General features: G+C 37.1%; 1 protein-coding gene across 1 annotated transcript; it reads left to right on the plus strand.

Moving 5' to 3' along the window:
• Window positions 1-13,207: 13,207 nt before the first annotated feature.
• LOC133774308 (olfactory receptor 2Y1-like) lies at window positions 13,208-14,143 on the plus strand. The gene has a single exon (XM_062211949.1). It carries the CDS (start codon window positions 13,208-13,210, stop codon window positions 14,141-14,143), a length of 936 nt encoding a protein of 311 aa, XP_062067933.1.
• The last annotated feature ends 4,660 nt before the right edge of the window (window positions 14,144-18,803 follow it).

Consider the following 18,803-nt stretch of genomic DNA (forward strand, 5'->3'; position numbering starts at 1 on the left):
TAATAGGCCTGACACCCATTGCTTCTGATGCCTAGCTTTCTTTTCCTCCTGGTTTGTGTTAAAGCAGACCAGAGGACGCAAGTCAAGGGAGTGCCCAAGTCCCATCTCTAATCTTCGGTGGCCTGAACTACAAGTCTATAGTCACAGGCATGTTCTGTAGTAGTTTTTCTAAGGTAGACAATGCCCATGAGGAAAATTATATTCTCACTTAAAAAGTTTCTTTCCCTTTGGTCTGAAAGGGAGGTTTTTTCTACTTACTGTTTTCTTCACTGACGGCGAAGTGAATCTAGCTATGAGATTATTTTTAAGCTCTTATTTTGGCTATGCTATTACAGAAAAATGTTAGCCGTCTCTTTTATAAGGTCTAAAGATTAAATTGTGTGTCCTACAGATTCCTTCATAATAGAATTAGTTTCCTACCTTGAAGAGAATAGAGAAATGAAAGAACAAGTTGGGCTTAGAATAGAGAAATGAGGGAGCAAGTCCTAGATCGCTTGCTGACAATAGCAATATTACATGAATACTTAGCAAATAGTTTCAACCATTAGATAACAAATTAAAAAAACATTTACCAGAAGGTCCAATGCCTTCTATAAATTTTAAGAATCCTGTATTTGGAAACACCTCTTAAATATCCAACATGGTGTAGTTTGTTTAACCAGTAAACTTAAGCACAACCATCTAAAATGTTTTTAGTTTCTTTCTACCAACACGTTTAAAACATATGTTACACAGATTCAGGTCACACAAATTAAAATGTATCTTTGATTGATTTTAGCAGCTTAAATTTATGGATAATCTTATCTATAAACCAATTAAAATAAAACTCTTAATAAAATTTTACCATGAGGACATACAATATGTAAACACATGTTTCGTAACATAATAGACCAATATAGCAATTTTAATAATAGCTTTTAAAATCTTTAACTCTTTTTGTAGATTGCCAATGAATCTGAGTTGCTTTTTGTTTTTAGCAACCTCAGTTAACCATACTTTCTCTCAGTTGGTACTGTTAATACATTATTGGCTTCATCTGTTTACAGAGCCATCCCAAAGTACTGAATACAATAGAAGTGGCTGGAAAAAGTCCATAGGAACCTATAGGAGGACAGCTAAACACAGAACCAACAACGCTTTAGTTTTATGAGCAGCAAATCATATATAACTGTGGGTGACAAAAGACTTTAAGTTGCCATGTTTAAAATTATAAATTCATCAACCAACAAGAGGCACTTGCTTACTTCACAGTATTTTTGAAAGCACCTGTAGGATTTTACAAGTATTTAACCCTTTAGGCCTCTGGGGCTTTCTCATTAAGATAACCATCATGTCTAGTAACACAAGATTATTAGACTTTTTAATTCTCAAACATTTGTATTAATAGCATTTTCCATTATAGAAACTTAAAATTTGGTACCACATCACATCTTGACAGTACTTCTAATATAATCCAAATAGCCTGATTAGTTGGTGTCTCTATAAGATGAGAGACATAGGTCCTTCAGTTTTTTCAGTTGGGCCCAAACTGGAAAAACCAAACTCCAAGATTTCCTGGAAATTTTAGAGTCCAGATTGTTTGAAACTTTGATTTTTTGAATGCCTGTCAAGAATGCCAAGAAGGCTCAAAATCCAAAATATCTGGCTGAAATAAGATTCCTTAAAATCATGACATAACATAGACCAAATTTGATCATTGTTACAAGGTGATTATTCAAATCTTTGAAAATAAGCACATATTTAAATAACTCATAGCTCTTAATAAAAATTCAGCTGTTTTTGAACAATTAGAATTTAACAGACATCAAGAGACCATAATAGATTACTTTAACACATTGCTTTAACAGAGCATCAGAGTTTAATTCTATGTCAAAGAGAAATTGTGCTTCCTGTGATCTTTTGCTGTGAGGTTTCCTTCCTTTACCTTCTTTCATATTGATGACCATGTTTCTGTGTTTCTGTGTGTAACACATCTTTAAGCATCTTTTGCAGGCAGGACGAGTGGCAACAAATTCTTTCAGTTTCTGTTTGCTATGAAAAGTCTTTATTTCACTTTCATTCACAAATGAGAGCTTTGCAGGATAAAATATTCTGGGCTGGCAGTTTTTCTCTCTTAGTACCTGGGCTATGTCTCGCCATTCCCTTCTAGCTTGTAGGGTTTCTGATGAGAAGTCTGCTGTGAGTCTAATTGGAGATCCTCTGACAGTAATCTGACGTTTCTCTCTTGCACCTTTTAGGATCTTTTCTTTATGTTTCACTGTGGTGAGTTTGATTACAACACGTCGTGGTGAGGATCTCTTTTGGTCATGTTTACTAGGGGTTCTATGAGCTTCCTGTACTCAGATGCCTCTTTCCTTCTCCAAACCTGGGAAATTTTCTGCTAGTATCTCACTGAAAATACCTTATAATCCTTTCTCTCTCTCCATGCCTTCAGGAACTCCTAGAACCCAAATATTGGGTTTTTAATAGTATCCTGTAGATTCCCAACAATATTTTTTTAGATTTCTAATTTCCTCTTCTTTTCTTTGGTTTGCCTGTTTCCTTTCCTGTTCTCTGTCTTCTAAGTCTGATATTCTCTCTTCTGCTTTGCCCATTCTGTTTTTAAGGCTCTCTAATGTGTTTGTCATTTCATCTATTGAATTCTTCATTTCATTATGGTGTCTCATCACTATCACAGTTTCTTGTTCTACTTGTTGTTTCATTTCATTTTGATTCCTCCTTAAGATTTCATTTTCACGAGAGAGATTTTCTATCTTGTCCATTAAGGATTTCTGTAGCTCAATAATTTGTTTTTGAGAACTTCTTAATGTACTTATCAATATTTTCAGATCCACTTCTTGCATTTCTTCTATCTCATCATCTTCGTAATCTTGAATTGGGGTGTCTTTTTCATTTGGGGGCATCATAGTGTCTTCCTTGTTCTTGTTACCTCGGTTTTTGCGTTTGTTGTTTGGCATGTTGGAGATACTTGGTTTCTTCACTGTGGTGTTTTTTCTTGTTACACTATGGCTCTATATTAAGTGGACTGTCTGCTTTTGGTGGAGCCTTAGAGGCTTGAGATGAGTGTGGCCTTAGAGCTCTGTTTGGTTCCTCAGGGTTGAGGGTGTGCCAAAGGTGACACTCCCAGGTTAGACGTGGTAAATCTTTCTTTCTTTCTTTCTTTTCTTTTCTTTTTTTTTTTTTTGATTCAAAAGGGACGTAATTCTGCACAGCTGAACATAATTGGAGGTAGTTAGCAGGTGAATGATGTACCCACAGGAGCCAGAGATTGGAAGCTCTTTCCCAAGGACCACACAGGGAATCTCTGCTGCCCTCAGTGTGGGCTCAAATTCTCCTGCAGTCTCCCACTGGGTTGCCAAGTTAGATCCCAATCTCCTCTTATTTCACCCCTCCCCCCAGAGTCAGGTTTTTCTGCTAGGCTCAGGGCCGGTGCAGACCTGAGGTCGCCCTGCTTATGACCTATGTCCAAAATGGTGCCTGCTCTTTGTCTTGCTAGCCTTTGAGGGGTGAGGGGAGAGAGAGAAACTCGTGTCCGGATCGGTCACTTTTTTTTTCCCCCTCTCTCTTCTAGTTGGCCTGGTGAAATTTTCCCCACGGAGTTTCAAGCCTTGTTACCTCTCGTCTCCTCTTTCTGCTTGCCCGCTGGTGTCTTGGGCTATTGAGGTTCGGCTCACCTCGCATTCCAGCACTGGTGTGTTGAGTCTGCCGCTGGTGTCCCGAACTTGGGCTCCTACGCTCTCCATGCAGGTCCACTGTGAATCACTAGTTCCGGAAGAGTTTCCTCTGCTGTTTCTTCCCCTACTCTTCCTTGACCAAGCAGTATCTCCACTTTTGTTAACCTGTGTCTTCCCGGACTATCAGTGTGCTCCCTTCCTATTCCGCCATCTTGCCGCTCTCCTTGAAGGCATTTATAAATTGTAAAAGTTGAGAATAAAATTAAACTATATATTCAATATCTATTTTAGTGCTGCACCCACAGCTGTTGTGACACCCATGTAGCAAAATGTTACATTGGGGGTCCAAGGCTGCAGGGCCGAGGTGAGAACTCTCCGTGAAGTGTGGCCTCAAGCGGTTCCTGTGCAGCCAACAGTCGTGAAGACTTTCGGCTCACGGACTAAGAAGTAGAAGACTTAATTACTGCTGGTTAATAAAGCAATGTGTCTCAACATTAATAGTGATTTTGTATTTAGTAGTTATGCCACGTAGTGCGTTAGGACAAGTGCACCATGATTAGAAACAAGGGAGTCAAGTAGTGCCAATAAGCATTTCACAAAAATCAACAAAAAACACTTTAGACTTTGGCCCACCAGTCATTAGGGCAATTTACGAGGAGGCATTAAACACTGACAAGAAACAGCACACCCTAGACAAGATAAAACAAAGGGAGCTGAGGTGTGAGCTTTAGATAGCTGAGGTGTGATTTAGGCTCCGGGTTATCAGAAAGTTTAGGCAGCATGGGGATGAGAAAGCTACATTCAATCTTACATAGGTGATATATGGGACTTGGGCTAACAAGCACCACCATCTGATAACTCCCCTGTCCGAGGTTCTCCTAATGAGAGGTTAACTAGTAATCTGACCTTTACCTTTTCTTAAAAGTAGGACTGCGAATCATCACTACAATGTCTCCCTGTGTCCCTTGTAAAGTTAATCATGTAACCCCATTAGCCTTAACAAGTTTTTGTAATCTTGGAATTTCTTTTGTCTTCAGCAATGTAAGCTTCCCTATATAAACTCTGGTTTTCCCGCCAATAAACTGCAGGCAGACAACTGCAGCAACAGCATACTCAAAGAAGTGTGTGTGTCTGTCTGTCATTTCCCCGCCGATTCCTGTTTCTCCTGTGCTTTCGCCCCTCGTTCTCCCTCGGGTCTGGTGACTCCGCGAGAGCCGGTCCGCGGCATTTTAGGATTAAATATTTTAGGATTCAATTAGAATTACATGTTTTTAGAAATCTCTCAATATAATTTATCATGTTAATGAATGACATAATGAAAAATACATAAGCAAATGTAAATTTCAAAAAGGTGAAGCAAAAGAAAAAAATATGTTTTACATATAAATCAAATTTTAAAAATGTTTTCTTGAGGCCAGCGCTGTGTCATAGTAGGCTAAGCCTCTACCTGTGGTGCCAGCATCCCATATGGTTGCATTTCATGTCCTAACTGCCCTTCTTCTGATCCAGCTCTCTCCTTATAGCATGGGAAAGCAGCAGAAGATGAGAGAATTTAATTTTCCTTGCAATTTCAAGAAAAGGAGTAAGGACAGCTACATTGAAATTTTTGGAAGACATAATTTGGCAGAGTGTGAGGAAGAACTTACTAATGTGAGAAAGGGTCTAAAAATTTAAGTGACTTGGAGGTGGTAAGTTCAAACTGCTACAGACTTTCAACAGGAGGTGTATGACTGGTTTGGTTCTGGTGCAGAGAACGTGTTTGAATCATGTAAGGATCTAAAAAATTGCTTTCAAAGCTAAGTTTTTAGTATTTTTCTCATATTTGCCTCTCTGTGATCTTGGGATTATCCATACAAATGTTTGCAGTGTAGAAAATTAGGTGTCAGTTTTGGGCTGATTGGATGGAGCAACTGTATCCACCTTCTAAGGAGGGGAAGAGTAGTCAATTGTTGCTCAGCTCCCACTGGTTTTACCTAAAGCAACTCAGATGCAATGTTGTCAGACATTGCTAAACTATCAAAAATATGCAAATCCAGATGATTTTCAGGTGAAAGCCATAAATTTTTACCTATCAACAAAAAGTCCACCTGAAAAATTGGGTGCTGTATTGCTCAAAAATCTATTCAGTGGCTTCCAGTACCATCTGTGCATCCCAAATCAATCTTCTATTTCCTCTGTTTTTCTTAAGTCTTCAGAGAAGTAAAATCATCTGTAGAAAAAATGTCTATATTTCCCATGTTTTACTAGTGTATGGTTAGCATCTTTATTTTCACTGAAACACTTTAAGTAAATATGCATGCACAAAAGCTTAATACAAATGTAACAAGATATTATTTACAATAACCAAGAGGTGGAAACAACCTAAATGTTCATCAGTAAATGAATAGATATGGTAAATAAGGTATATTCATAAAACAGAATATTGTTTTGCCAGTCAAAAAAAGAAAAGAAATTATGGGCTGAAATATGGATAGATCTTTTTGTTTCATAGTAAAACACATTAAGGACAGAGATCCTACATGGGGAGCATGTACCCAGTGACTCCCATTGTTGATTTTAACAATTGGCACTCTTATTTATGACATCAGCAATCACCCGAGACTCTTGCTATGAGCTGCCTAGGCTATGGAAGGCCCTTGAATTCACCAACTCTGAACTTGTTTAGTCAAGGCCGTGTCACAATGGAGGTTCCTTCCTCCCTTCAGAGAAAGGCGCCTCTCTCCTTGATGGCCTGTTCCTTCTTCTGGGGTCTTGTTCACCAGGGCCTTTTATTTAGATTGTTTTTTGCCACCATGTCATGGCTTTCCATGCCTGTGAGACTCTCATGGACCTTTTAGCCAGATCCGAATGTCCCAAGGGTTGATTCTGAGGCAGGAGTGCTGTTTTGGGTGTTTGCCATTCTATGAGTCTGCTGTGTGTCCTGCTTCCCCCGCAGGATCATATGGATAAATCTTGAAAAGCTTATACTAGGGAAGGAAGCTAGATAGAAAAGATAAATATTGTAAAAACATATTTATATGAAATTTCCAGAGAAGGCAAATTTATAGAGATGGGATGTAACTGAATGTTTCCCAGGAATTGGGAGAACATCAGTGAGTGGGTATGAGATGTTTCCTTACACTAATGGGAATATTCTAAAATGTCAGATGTATACCTCTGTGCGCATATTAAAGGCCATTGAATTGTACATCTTAAATGTGTGAATAACTAGAGCCTAGGGAGATTACTGACACCATGAACAAAAGTGTCAAATTGTTAAGTCAGCAACAGGAGTCACTGTGTACTTACACCCCATGTGGGATCTGTCCTTAATGTGTTGTCTAATGTGAAGTGATGCTATAACTAGTACTGAAACAGTATTTTTACACTTTGTGTTTCTGTGTGGGTACAAACTGATGAGGTCTTTACTAATTATATACTGAATTGATCTTCTGTATATAAAGAGAATTGGAAATGAAAAAAAAAACAACCTGGTGTTAAATTGGAAATGGCATAGAAAATTAATTAATTTTTTAAAAATATTATGTAGGATCTCTGTCTTTAATGTGCTGTACATTGTTATTTAATGCTATAATTAGTACTCCAATGGTAGTTTTTTCACTTTATGTTGCTATATGGGGCAAACTGTTGAAATCTTTACCTAATATATACTAAACTGATCTGCTGTATATAAAGAGAATTGAAAATGAATCTTTATGTGAATGGAAGGGGAGAGGGAGCGGGAAAGGGGAGGGTTGCGGGCGGGAGGGAAGTTATGGGAGGGAGGAAGCCATTGTAACCCATAAGCTGTACTTTGGAAATTTATATTCATTAAATAAAAGTTTAATAAATGAAAAAAAAATAAAAAAGTGTGAATAATATGATCCGTAAATTATATATCAGTTAAAATTTTAATGTAATACATGTAAAATTAAAAAGTAAAATATAATGCTCTCCCAATTCCTTGCCCATATTCAACAACCTTCATCCAAGGGGCACCATAACTATAAACAATCTGGGTTGAATCTCGCCATATATAACCACAATCACACATATGCACAGATACATATTTCCATTCCTCAAACTTCCCTCCTCATTTTTTTGCAGGAATAGAGCAATGTCAACTGGGACTACTTTGCTTGCTCACATGGGTTTAGAGTTTGGCACTGGATGAGCTGTATAACTGCTGAAATCTTACTAATCTTACTAAACTTAACTAACTCTGTGTCTCAGTGCCATGTACTGTACTATAGTAGTGATAAGGGTAGCTACTATGTAAAGCTATTGTAAGGATGTATTGGTTTAGTGTGCACAGAATTCTTGGACTAGTGCCTATGCACAAAGTATGTGCTATAATTTTTTGGTACTATTTTTCCCCAGTTAGTTTGGGATGGTTTTTAAAAAATCCAGTTAGTTTGGGGAGGTTCTGCTTATAGACTTGGTAAGTAACATTCTCTTTCATGATTGTAGTAGAATTTTATGGCTTTGCATTAGTCAAATGTAAAGGAAGACCCAGGAAGGTAATAATGTTTTATAACATTTTTAATATTTCACTTGATGGTTTGAGACTCTCTAAGCCAAAGGAGGTGTGATTGAAATTTCCACATTGATTGCTTTTATTTCAGGTAACATCTATCTCTTGTTAAACAGTGGAGTTTCATGAAGTAATAGGTCACATTTACTTCATTTCTTCGGGGCAAAAAATGTACCAAATAAGTGATTGTATTACAGTAACCCTGCTTTTAAATGCATGTCTTGCATACGTCAGGCTTTTGCCATGCATTTTGTCATTAGTCCTCTAAACATTGTAAAGGACCAGTCACATAAGCATCATCTTACTCATGAGGAAACTGAGCTTCAAGGAGGTCTAGAAAACTTCTGTAGATTGCAAATGAAATACTTTAGAGTTCTTTCCTGTAAACCACATGGTGATGACTTTACTGCATGTAGATAATATTAGATGTTGATTTTTACTATTTTCATGATGTACAGAACAATGTCCATTGCTCAATAAATATATTTAAATGAATTTATAAGAATGTCTTTTAAACTTGCTATCAATAAAAACAGGGTAAAACACATATGAAATAATAATACATTAAGGTGTTATATAAGAGAGAAATATAAAACATCAAACTTGTCATGTAAGAAATTAATATTTTGTTGGTATCAATAACACAATAAATACAAATATTTACATTGCATGAGGAGTCCAGAGAAAGAATAGATTTGATATGAAGTGACCAGGATAGACTTCAAGGGAGACATGGAATTTGGTTTGATTGGTAAAGAGATAGAGGATTTAGGTCAAAATTCAGCAAGTATGACGGACCAAGCTGGATAGTTGCATGAATCAAATGAGAAGGTAAACATTAAATAGATGTGTTTGGTTTGGGCAGTAAGGAGAATGCAAAGAACTGAGGTCTTTGGGGCTGATCTTGTAATGTCAATCAGTTGATTTTAATTGCCACAATGGGGCCCACAGGTCTCCATGGCCTCACCTGGTAAACGATTCTCCCTTCACTAAGGGTGCCTTGCCAGTGTCCCCAGGGTAAAGTTGGTGAGCTCAGTCTTAACGTCAGAGATGGTTTGATAATGTACCAGCTATATCCTGGTCTCAACCATTTAGAGTATGTAGGAGTTGCAATGGCTTCACTTCCTAGGTTATGAGCCTCAGCAGTCTGTTCTGCTGAGGGAGAGAACCAGATGTAACCCTGGAATCTCCAGGGCAGAAGCTCTAATCCAAGCCCTCCATCCTAAGAGGAAGTCAGCATCCAGGAGTTAAATGTCTATTTTCCAGATTTCTCTATAAGCCAGGAGTCTCCAACAGATCTCATATTTCCTTTGAAGCCAGTAGAATTGAAGAAGGTAATTGCAGTAGTTTTATCTCTTTCAGGTGTGAGTGAGAACTGATTAGGTGGGCTCCTCTGCCTTCAAATTAAAATTCTGAAAATCTAAAATATTATTGGTTAATTAGTACTGGGTTCTTCCATTGTGCTGTGTCCACGATTTGAAGATATAGAAAATCTAGATTCATGCAAGAAAACGTTTTGCCAATGGAAACATTTTTCTCTCTTTTTCTTCCATGTACCCAAATGTAGATATCGTTTCAAAACGCGTTCTCAGGCACATCTCTTTCTCTTTAATTGAACAAACTTAGGAAAATCAATTCATTTATGTAAAGTGTGAGGATTAAAATCATTCTGAAGTTTTTTTGCAAAACTCAAATCCTGTGAATCCCAGGCTTTAATATACAAAGTGAAGTACAGAAATCAGAGCTAGTAGTGAAAAAATAGGGGCAAGTTCAGACTTGCCAAAGATCAATCAGGAAACACTTTTGAAGGAGAGAATCTATTTTAAATGGAGACATTGTTTCGTACTTGGAGTAGGGTTAAAAAATTCTTATTTTGCATGTGAATTATGCTGACTTGACTCAAACTGCAATTCTCTTGCCATACATTGCAAATTTTAGTGAGTTACTATTAACTATTTGATAGAAGATTCTTAGATTACCCTAAAGAAATGTGTAATTGGACGAGCTATTGTGTGATTTCTAACATGACATGGATGAAGTTAAATAAAATTAGTGTTTCTGATAAATCCGTAATTAGAGAATGGATGGAAGAATTTGTTGCTATCTGATAAGATTTTACAGAGAGCTTAAATCCCCAAAAGTCAGCAAGAGAGCTACACTATCTGACTCATTAGTAAGAAGGGGACATATTAAAGTTGGAAGGACATGACCATAGGCCATTTCTGTTTAATAAACCAGTAATGAGTGGGAAGTGAGGGAGGAAGATATTCTATTCTTAAAATTGTATTGAATCTGTTCTGTTTATATTAATATTACAATATTTTTTAAAAATGAATTGGCACATTTTGGTGACCTTATAAATAAAATTTCACAAAAATGACTCAGAAAAAATCCTATAATCATGGAAATATTTAATTAAAAATGTATTGTATTTATTGTCTTACATAAAATTATGATATCCAAGCATTTTTTTTATAATTTCTAATTTTATGTTGTCATTATTTGCTACATTTTTATGCCTTACATAATAAAATAATGTTAAATGAAAAAAGTTATAATAGCTGAGCCAGGAATATTTAATAGCATTTTGTGGGTTGCTTGAATTATTTTTTCTGAAGAATTTACTAACCTAATATTAATCACAGAGACTATAGAGAATTTCATATTTCCAGAAAAGAATGTATAGTACAGAGTGATAAAAAGTAATAGATATTAAGAAGAAAATAGTTGATATGATAAATCAAGGATTAAAAGATGCATAAAGGTGGAAGTTGGAAACTGAAAAAAATACAAGAGCAAGTCTATAGTTAAGTTATGGAGGCAGGGGTTTCAAGGGGAAAAAGACAAAAACAAAAAAACTTTTGGTTTGAGATTCTGTACAAGGTTCTGTGAATAAATGACCACTAATTTTCCCTCTAAGCTTTGAAGGTCAAAAATCATAACACAGGATGTAATATTATGACATTTACTGAGTCTGAGCTTACATTTGCCAAAATTAACCAATCAATGAGTTTTGGTCAGAATACCACCAAGATTTTTTTTCTTGTCCTTATTAAAAATAGTATTCAAGACTATGATTATCTTCCAAATCCATTGTACATTTATCCAACTGAGGCTTTGAAAGTAAGATCAGTTTTCTCTGCTAAATATTAATGTTATTCTCTTATCTACTATAGTGGTCGTTTATTGGTTTAAGGATCTTTGTATCATCATATTAAAATTTTTGCATAATAATTGACCATTTATCACACTTCTTATATTTTTTAGGGTTTTATTGAAAATACCTGTATATCATAATAACATCATGAATAAATATATAGAGAAGAAATTCTTAATGACTGCATGTCACTAAATTAAAAATATTACAAATGTGTTGATTACTTAACATTATACTTGAAACAATTTTGTGATATTTGCCAAAATGTATTTCTTAATTAATTAATTAAAATATTTATTTTTTACAGAAAAACACCCTGTGAAATATTTAACTTTGATTTTATAGTTAATATGCTGAGGCCCATTATATTCAATAATGAAAAGTTATTAACAATAATTGAACATATTTAAAGGATATAGTGTGACATTTGAATACATGTATTCAATGTGTGCTGACCCATTAAAGATAACTAACATTTCTCCTTCCATCATTTCTCTATGATTATAACCTCAGAGCTCTTCTCCTCTATTTTCTTATAAAATATCTATTGTGCTGGGTCACATTAGAAACTTATTCCTCTTCTTAACTGTGTTTTGATATCTGTTATTCAACTTCCCCTCATCTTCTCCTCCAAGTCTTTCCAGCACATATTAATTTATAATCTATGGTTAGATTGAAATTTCTGAGCTTCCAGATATGGTGAAAAATATATGATATTTGTCTTTTTGTGTCTGACTTATCTGTCTGTTATCTCACTTAATATGATATCCTCCAGTTTCATCTGTTTTGCTGGAAACTACAGGATTTTTTTCTTTTTATGACTGAATAATATTTTATTATGTATATGTGGCATATTTTTATTTATTCATTCATTAATCAGTAAAAACATTGATTGATTCCATATATTTGCTATTGTGAATAGTGCTACAATGAGCATGGTGCAGATATCTCTTTGATAGGATGCTTTCATTTCTGTTTGCTATACCAAGGGTGGGATTGCTGGATCATATATCAGTTCAATTTGTAGGGTTTTTTGGGGGGAAGAGTCTACATATTGTTTTCTATAGTGGCTGTGTTAATTTGTATTCCAAAAAATGGTGTACAAGAGTTTCCCTTACTCTGCCTCCTCTTCCTCATTTGTTACTTTTGTTCTATTTTACAGTAGCCATTCTAACTAGAGAGAGATGATATCTCATTGTGGTTTTGATTTGAATTTCTTGATTGACTACTGACATTGAATATTTTTAATAAATTTTTTGGTCATTTGTATTTCTTTCATGACAAATATCTATTCAGTCTTTGCGCATCTTTTTACTAGATTCTTTGCCTTTTTGTTGTTGATTTCTTTAGTTCATTTATATTCTGGATATTAATCCTTAGTCAATAAATAAATTGGGATGTCACTTTACCCTACTGATTGTTGTCTTTCCTTAGTAGAGACATCTCAAATAAATGTAAGTCCATTCACCTAATTTTGTTTTTGTTGCCTCTGCTTTTGTGGTCCAATTCAAAAATACTTTCTTTTTTTAACTTTTATTTAATGAATATAAATTTCCAAAGTACAGCTTATGGATTACAATGGCTTCCCCCCACCCCCATAACTTCCCTCCCACCTGCAACCCTCCCCTCTCCCACTTCTTCTCCCCTTCCATTCACATCAAGATTCACAAAAATACTTTCTACATCAGTGTCTTGAAATATTCCCCCAAGTTTTCTTCAATTTCATAATTTCAAGTCACCACTTTAGGATTTTATTCATCATGACTTGAGTTTTAATAGGAAATGCTATTTGAAAAGAGTTTGAATCATTGTTCTTTATGAGAGATATTTATTAACTTCTGTAATTTTTACAGGCAAAAGGCAATGGGACATTTCAACACCAGTTTCAGAGAAGGCTTTATTTTGGTGGGCTTCTCAGATTGGCCTCAATTGGAAGTTTTTCTTTTCGTCTTTATTTTGATTTTCTATTCCCTTACTCTCTTGGGCAACATCACCATTATTGCTCTATACCAATTGGACCTTTGTCTGCACACGCCCATGTACTTCTTCCTCTGCCACCTCTCATTCCTGGACCTCTGCTACACAACCACTACTGTGCCCCAGCTTCTGATCAACCTTCATGGACATGACCGGACCATCACCTATGGAGGGTGTGTGGCCCAGCTCTTCATCTTCCTCACCCTGGCTTCCACTGAGTGTGTCCTCCTTGTGGCGATGGCCTTTGACCGCTATGCTGCTGTCTGTCGTCCCCTATACTACACAAACATTATGCATCCTTTTCTCTGCCAGACAATGGCTGCATCCTCCTGGGCAGTGGGCTGCATAAACTCTCTGATTCAGACAGGTCTCATGATGGCCATGCCTCTCTGCAGCCATCAACTGAACCACTTCTTCTGTGAGATGCCTGCATTCCTCAAGTTGGCTTGTCAAGACATAGAAGGAACAGAGGCCAAGATGTTTGTGGTTCGAATCATAATCCTGGTCGTTCCTGCAATATTAATTCTGGCCTCCTATGTTCGCATTGCTCAAGCAGTGCTGAGGGTCAAGTCAATGGCTGGGCGCAGAAAAGCATTTGGGACTTGTGGATCCCACCTCTTGGTAGTTTCCCTTTTTTATGGTTCAGGAATCTACACATACCTCCAACCCATGCACCGTTATTCTGAGAGCAAGGGAAAATTTGTTGCCCTCTTTTATACTATAATTGCCCCCATTCTTAACCCTCTGATTTATACTCTAAGGAACAAGGATATAAATGGGGCTCTATGGAAGGTGCTATCAAGAAGTAGATACTCATGGTAAGGCACACAAGGTGGACCAGAAAAGTACCACAGTGGTTTTCATGGAATAAAATCCCTCTTATTCCTTGTAGTGTAGTTGATCAGTCATAGCAGTCCTCAATAGTATAAGATTTTATTGTTTTCCTCATTTTGAGGTTGGCAGTAGTGTCTCTTAATATACTAACTAATAGTTTCTATGATCATTGTGCAACAGAGAGTACTGATTTATATTACAGCTTTCTGAAAGAATAAAACTAAGAAGAAAGTGTATTTTGGCTATATATGCAGAGCAGAGATTAGAGTAAAGGTAAGTCTGAGAATGATAGAAGACAATTTAAAGTAACCAAAATTATTCCAAAGTAAATGATTCCCAGAATTATGCCATATCTGGCACTTTGTCCAATAGCAGATGATGTAAGTTCACCCTTTCTGTTCTAAATAATATGAATTGACCATGCCTTCTCACATTAAAGGACCCTTTTCTAAGGATTCTTCAACTGGTCTCCTTTCTATTATTTCTTAGAACTAGTAAGAAGGACATGTGCAACCAGCATGCAGAGTGTCAGATATGAATGTCATTTACCCAGTGGAAGAAAAAAGAAGAAATTACTACTGTGTCACCAAGTTAGTCAAAATCTCATTAGCTCCATGGATAGTCATACTGCTTAGTCTCATGGGCAAGATATTTTCAGTGCAAGAGAGAGAATAAGAAATAAACATACAAATAATGAACCAGGTGAAATTGACATTGAAAAAAAGAATGAGTAACAGGGAGTGAGGAACATGATAGTGGTAGAAAACAAAGGAATTGCAAGAGCCTCTAGGCACAAGTGCCAAGATAGTAGAAACTTGAGATGCCACCACTATTGCTCCATTCCATTTACTTCATATTTTCATTTCAATGTGCATTTAACTTTGTCAATAATCTTTTATAATGAGAAAATATTATATTTAATTACTCATTTTTAGTGCAACAGAAAACTAATAATTTAAAATTCATCCTTAGAATAGCATTCTGAGAATTGTGCTGTTACAGTCTCTGATGAAGCTGAAATTCAAAGGGTTATGTTACTTATCCAAGTTTACATAGTAAATACATGGTTAAATTTAGATTCAAGTTTCTATATTCCTGAATCTAACCTTTACTACCAGACTGTGCCAATTCTTTTTTTCTGAGAGTGAGCTTTTAATAGAGAAAAGATTCTACTTGGAAGGAATGGTAATTGTGCAAGGCATTGTGAGTTATTGTTCTTTATAATTATGCTTTCGTTGATTCTGATCAGGGTTCTAGGCATCCTTGAGTAACATATTCTTTGACCAGAGGACATACATTGTTCCTTGTACAAAACTAATATATTCTATTATACTAGTTCCCACACACTGAAATCTCATATAAAGCACCGTGCCATAACAGGCACTAGTCATTTATTTTTTTATCTGAAATGTAGGTATTGTTCTACTCTCTCCCATTATATTTGTAATCAAGAATCTCAAAGTTAGATAATTTTGTGTGTTATTGTCTACAACTACCCAGGATTAAATTAATATGAATTTTTCATGTCCTATTCCAAATCCTAGCATAGAGCCAACACAAAGGATTATATTTTTCTCTATTTTAGGTAAAGTTTCTAACCAATAATACATACAGAACAAACATTTTTCTCTTATGTCCTTACATATTATAACCTAAACAATTAATGGATATGCATTAACCTAATGGATAAATGTGAATTATTTGAACAAACAGGCCATAATTTAGTAAAATTATTTTTGATAATGTGTTGTTTACATTTTGAATGCAGAGAACATAGGCACCTTATTACATTAAAGGGAGCATACCCCATAGCCAAGGCTATGCAAGTTAAAAAAGCCATGGCTTTTGCAAGTTAAGAGTTTTGGGGAGCAAATGCCATCTCCATGGGAGGCTATATCTCCTGTGTTTCTTTGATATTCTGGCTCATTTTAATGACTGACTAGAGATACTGAGTCCCCAAAGCCCTTCTAATATCAGTGAGTGATTTCCTGTCTCTCAGTTGTCCATGTGCAAGTCGAAGAAAGAGATGACTTCTTGTGTGGAACAGATATTTTGCTCAAGAGTAAAATCTTTTATTAAAAGATTTATGTATTTATTTATTTGAAAGGCGGAGTTACAGAGAGGCAGAGATAGAGAGAGATAGTTCTTCCATCTGATGGTTCACTCCCCAGATGGCTGCAATGGCTGGAGCTGCACCAATCCAAATCCAGGAACCAGGAGCTTTCTCCAGGTCTCCCACATGGGTGCAGGGGCCCAAGGACTCGAGCCATTTCCACTGCTTTCCCAGGCCATAGCAGAGAGGTGGATTGGAAGTGGAGCAGCTAGAACTCAAACCTGCACCCATATGGGATGCCGGCACTGCAGGAGGTGGCTCTATACCACAGCACCAGCCCAAGAGTAGAATCTTAACACATTGGCACCTATCTCCTTGGCATCTTATAGCCTTTCTGGTTGCTGTTTGAATCCTGATGCCATTTGTCCTTTATTGAAATACTTAGGAGAGGTTGGGTTTTTTTTTTTTTTTTGGAGGGGGGAGGTAAAATAGCAAGGTTTATTAGGGAAGGGACATCCATAAGGCGGATGGGCACCTCTCCAGACAGAGCCTGAGAGACTGGGGGTCGGGGGGACAGGGCAAGGAGCGAGGTTACATGTTTGAGTGGATAGATTACACCTGGCCAGGCCAGGCGGGCAACTCAGCAGAAAGGCAGAGGGCTGAGCGCACAGTCCAGTTGAGGCTGGGTTTTTTTTTTTTATTAAACTTTTCTTTAATGAATATAAATTTCCAAAGTACAGCTTATGGGTTACAATGGCTTCCCCCCTCCCATAACTTCCCTCCCGCCCGCAACCCTCCCCTTTCCCGCTCCCTTTCCCCTTCCATTCATGTAAAGATTCATTTTCAATTCTCTTTGTATACAGAAGATCAGTTTAGTATATATTAGGTAAAGATTTCAACATTTTGCCCATATAGCAACATAAATTGAAAAAAACTACCATTGGATTACTAATTATAGCATTAAATAACAATGTACAGCACATTAAAGACAGAGATGCTACATAATTTTTTTAAATTAATTAATTTTCTATGCCATTTCCATTTTAACACCAGGTTTTTTTTTTCATTTCCAATTCTCTTTATATACAGAAGATCACTTCAATATATAATTAGTAAAGACCTCATCAGTTTGTGCCCACACAGAAACGCAAAGTATAAAAATACTGTTTCAGTACTAGTTATAGCATCACTTGGCTTTAGACGACACATTAGGGACAGATTCCACATGGGGTGTAAGTACACAGTGACTCCTGTTGCTGATTTAACAATTTGACACTCCTGTTCATGGCGTCAGTAATCTCCCTAGGCTCTAGTCATGAGTTGCCAGGGCTATGGAAGCCTTTAGAGTTCGCTGACTTTGATCTTATTCCGATAGGGTCATAGTCAAAGTGGAAGTTCTCTCCTCCCTTCGGAGAAGGGTACCTCCTTCTTTGATGGCCCCGTTCTTTCCACTGGGATCTCACTCACAGAGATCATTCATTTAGGTCTTTTTTTTTTTCCATGATATCTTGGCTTTCCATACCTGCTATACTCTCATGGGCTCTTCCGCCAGATCCGAATGCCTTGAGGGCTGATTCTGAGGCCAGAGTGTTGTTTAGGACATCTGCCATTCTATGAGTCTGCTGTGTATCCCACTTCCCATGTTGGATCTTTCTCTCCCTTTTTGATTCTATCAGTTAGTATTAGCAGATACTTGTCTTGTTTGTGTGATCTCTTTGACTCTTAGACCTATCAGAGCTATCAATTGTGAGCTGAAATTGATCACTTGGACTAGTGCGATGGCATTGGTACATGCCATCTTGATGAGATTGTGTTGGAATCCCCTGGCACATGGTTTTTAAGGAGATGGGTCTTGCTTCCCCACCTCTGCTCCTCTTGGAACAAAGGGCTTTTTGGATGTAAATAGAAAAACTTCTCTCTTGAAGGTCTGACACAAAGGACTTTATGGATGCAAATGTTATCAGGCCGGAGGAAGGGAGCAGGGCTGCACCTGGGAGATTGTGGAAGATTTTCAGGCAGAAGGGGTGGGAACCTCCACCTGGCAGGTTATCAGGTAGAAGGGGGCAGGGCAGGATGCGAACTCTGGGCTGCCCCTGAAACACCATTGAGATGACCTTGAGATGCAGCATACACTGGACATAGATATCTTCTCTTTAGGCCTGTTACACACACATAAGCTCATAACTGACTTCCTACCTAACATTCTCCCCTCAAGAGGTAATACCCAAAATTCTTCTTTGGGATTATGGATGGAGTTCCGTTTTCTGTAACTTCTTCAAAGCTGGCATGTGGGTGCCAAGGGGGATTTGGGTATTTCCTCTTGCTATCTGTCTTATGGTGTGCAACAGTGGCCTTGGAAAGACTGTCCTGCTCGGTCTGGAGGGCTGCTCAGGTCATCCAGTGGAATGAGCTGGAAGCCTTGTCTGACGACCATTTGGAGTTTGACAACTTTTAGTCTGTTAGAGACAAAACAAACAAGGACATTAAAAACACACAGTCCAAAGAGAAGCCGCAAGATTACAGACGTTATTGGGCCAAGGAGAGGAAATAGTCAGGATTTCCTTGACCAGATGTCAGGCCAGAAATCCTAGCCCT

This window comes from Lepus europaeus, chromosome 15 (assembly GCF_033115175.1).
Source record: "Lepus europaeus isolate LE1 chromosome 15, mLepTim1.pri, whole genome shotgun sequence".
In the NCBI taxonomy this organism is placed as follows: Eukaryota; Metazoa; Chordata; class Mammalia; order Lagomorpha; family Leporidae; genus Lepus; species Lepus europaeus.

Coding starts and splice junctions, on each gene's coding strand:
- LOC133774308 (XM_062211949.1), top strand. CDS start 13,208: ATGGGACATTTCAACACCAGTTTCAGAGAAGGCTTTATTTTGGTGGGC.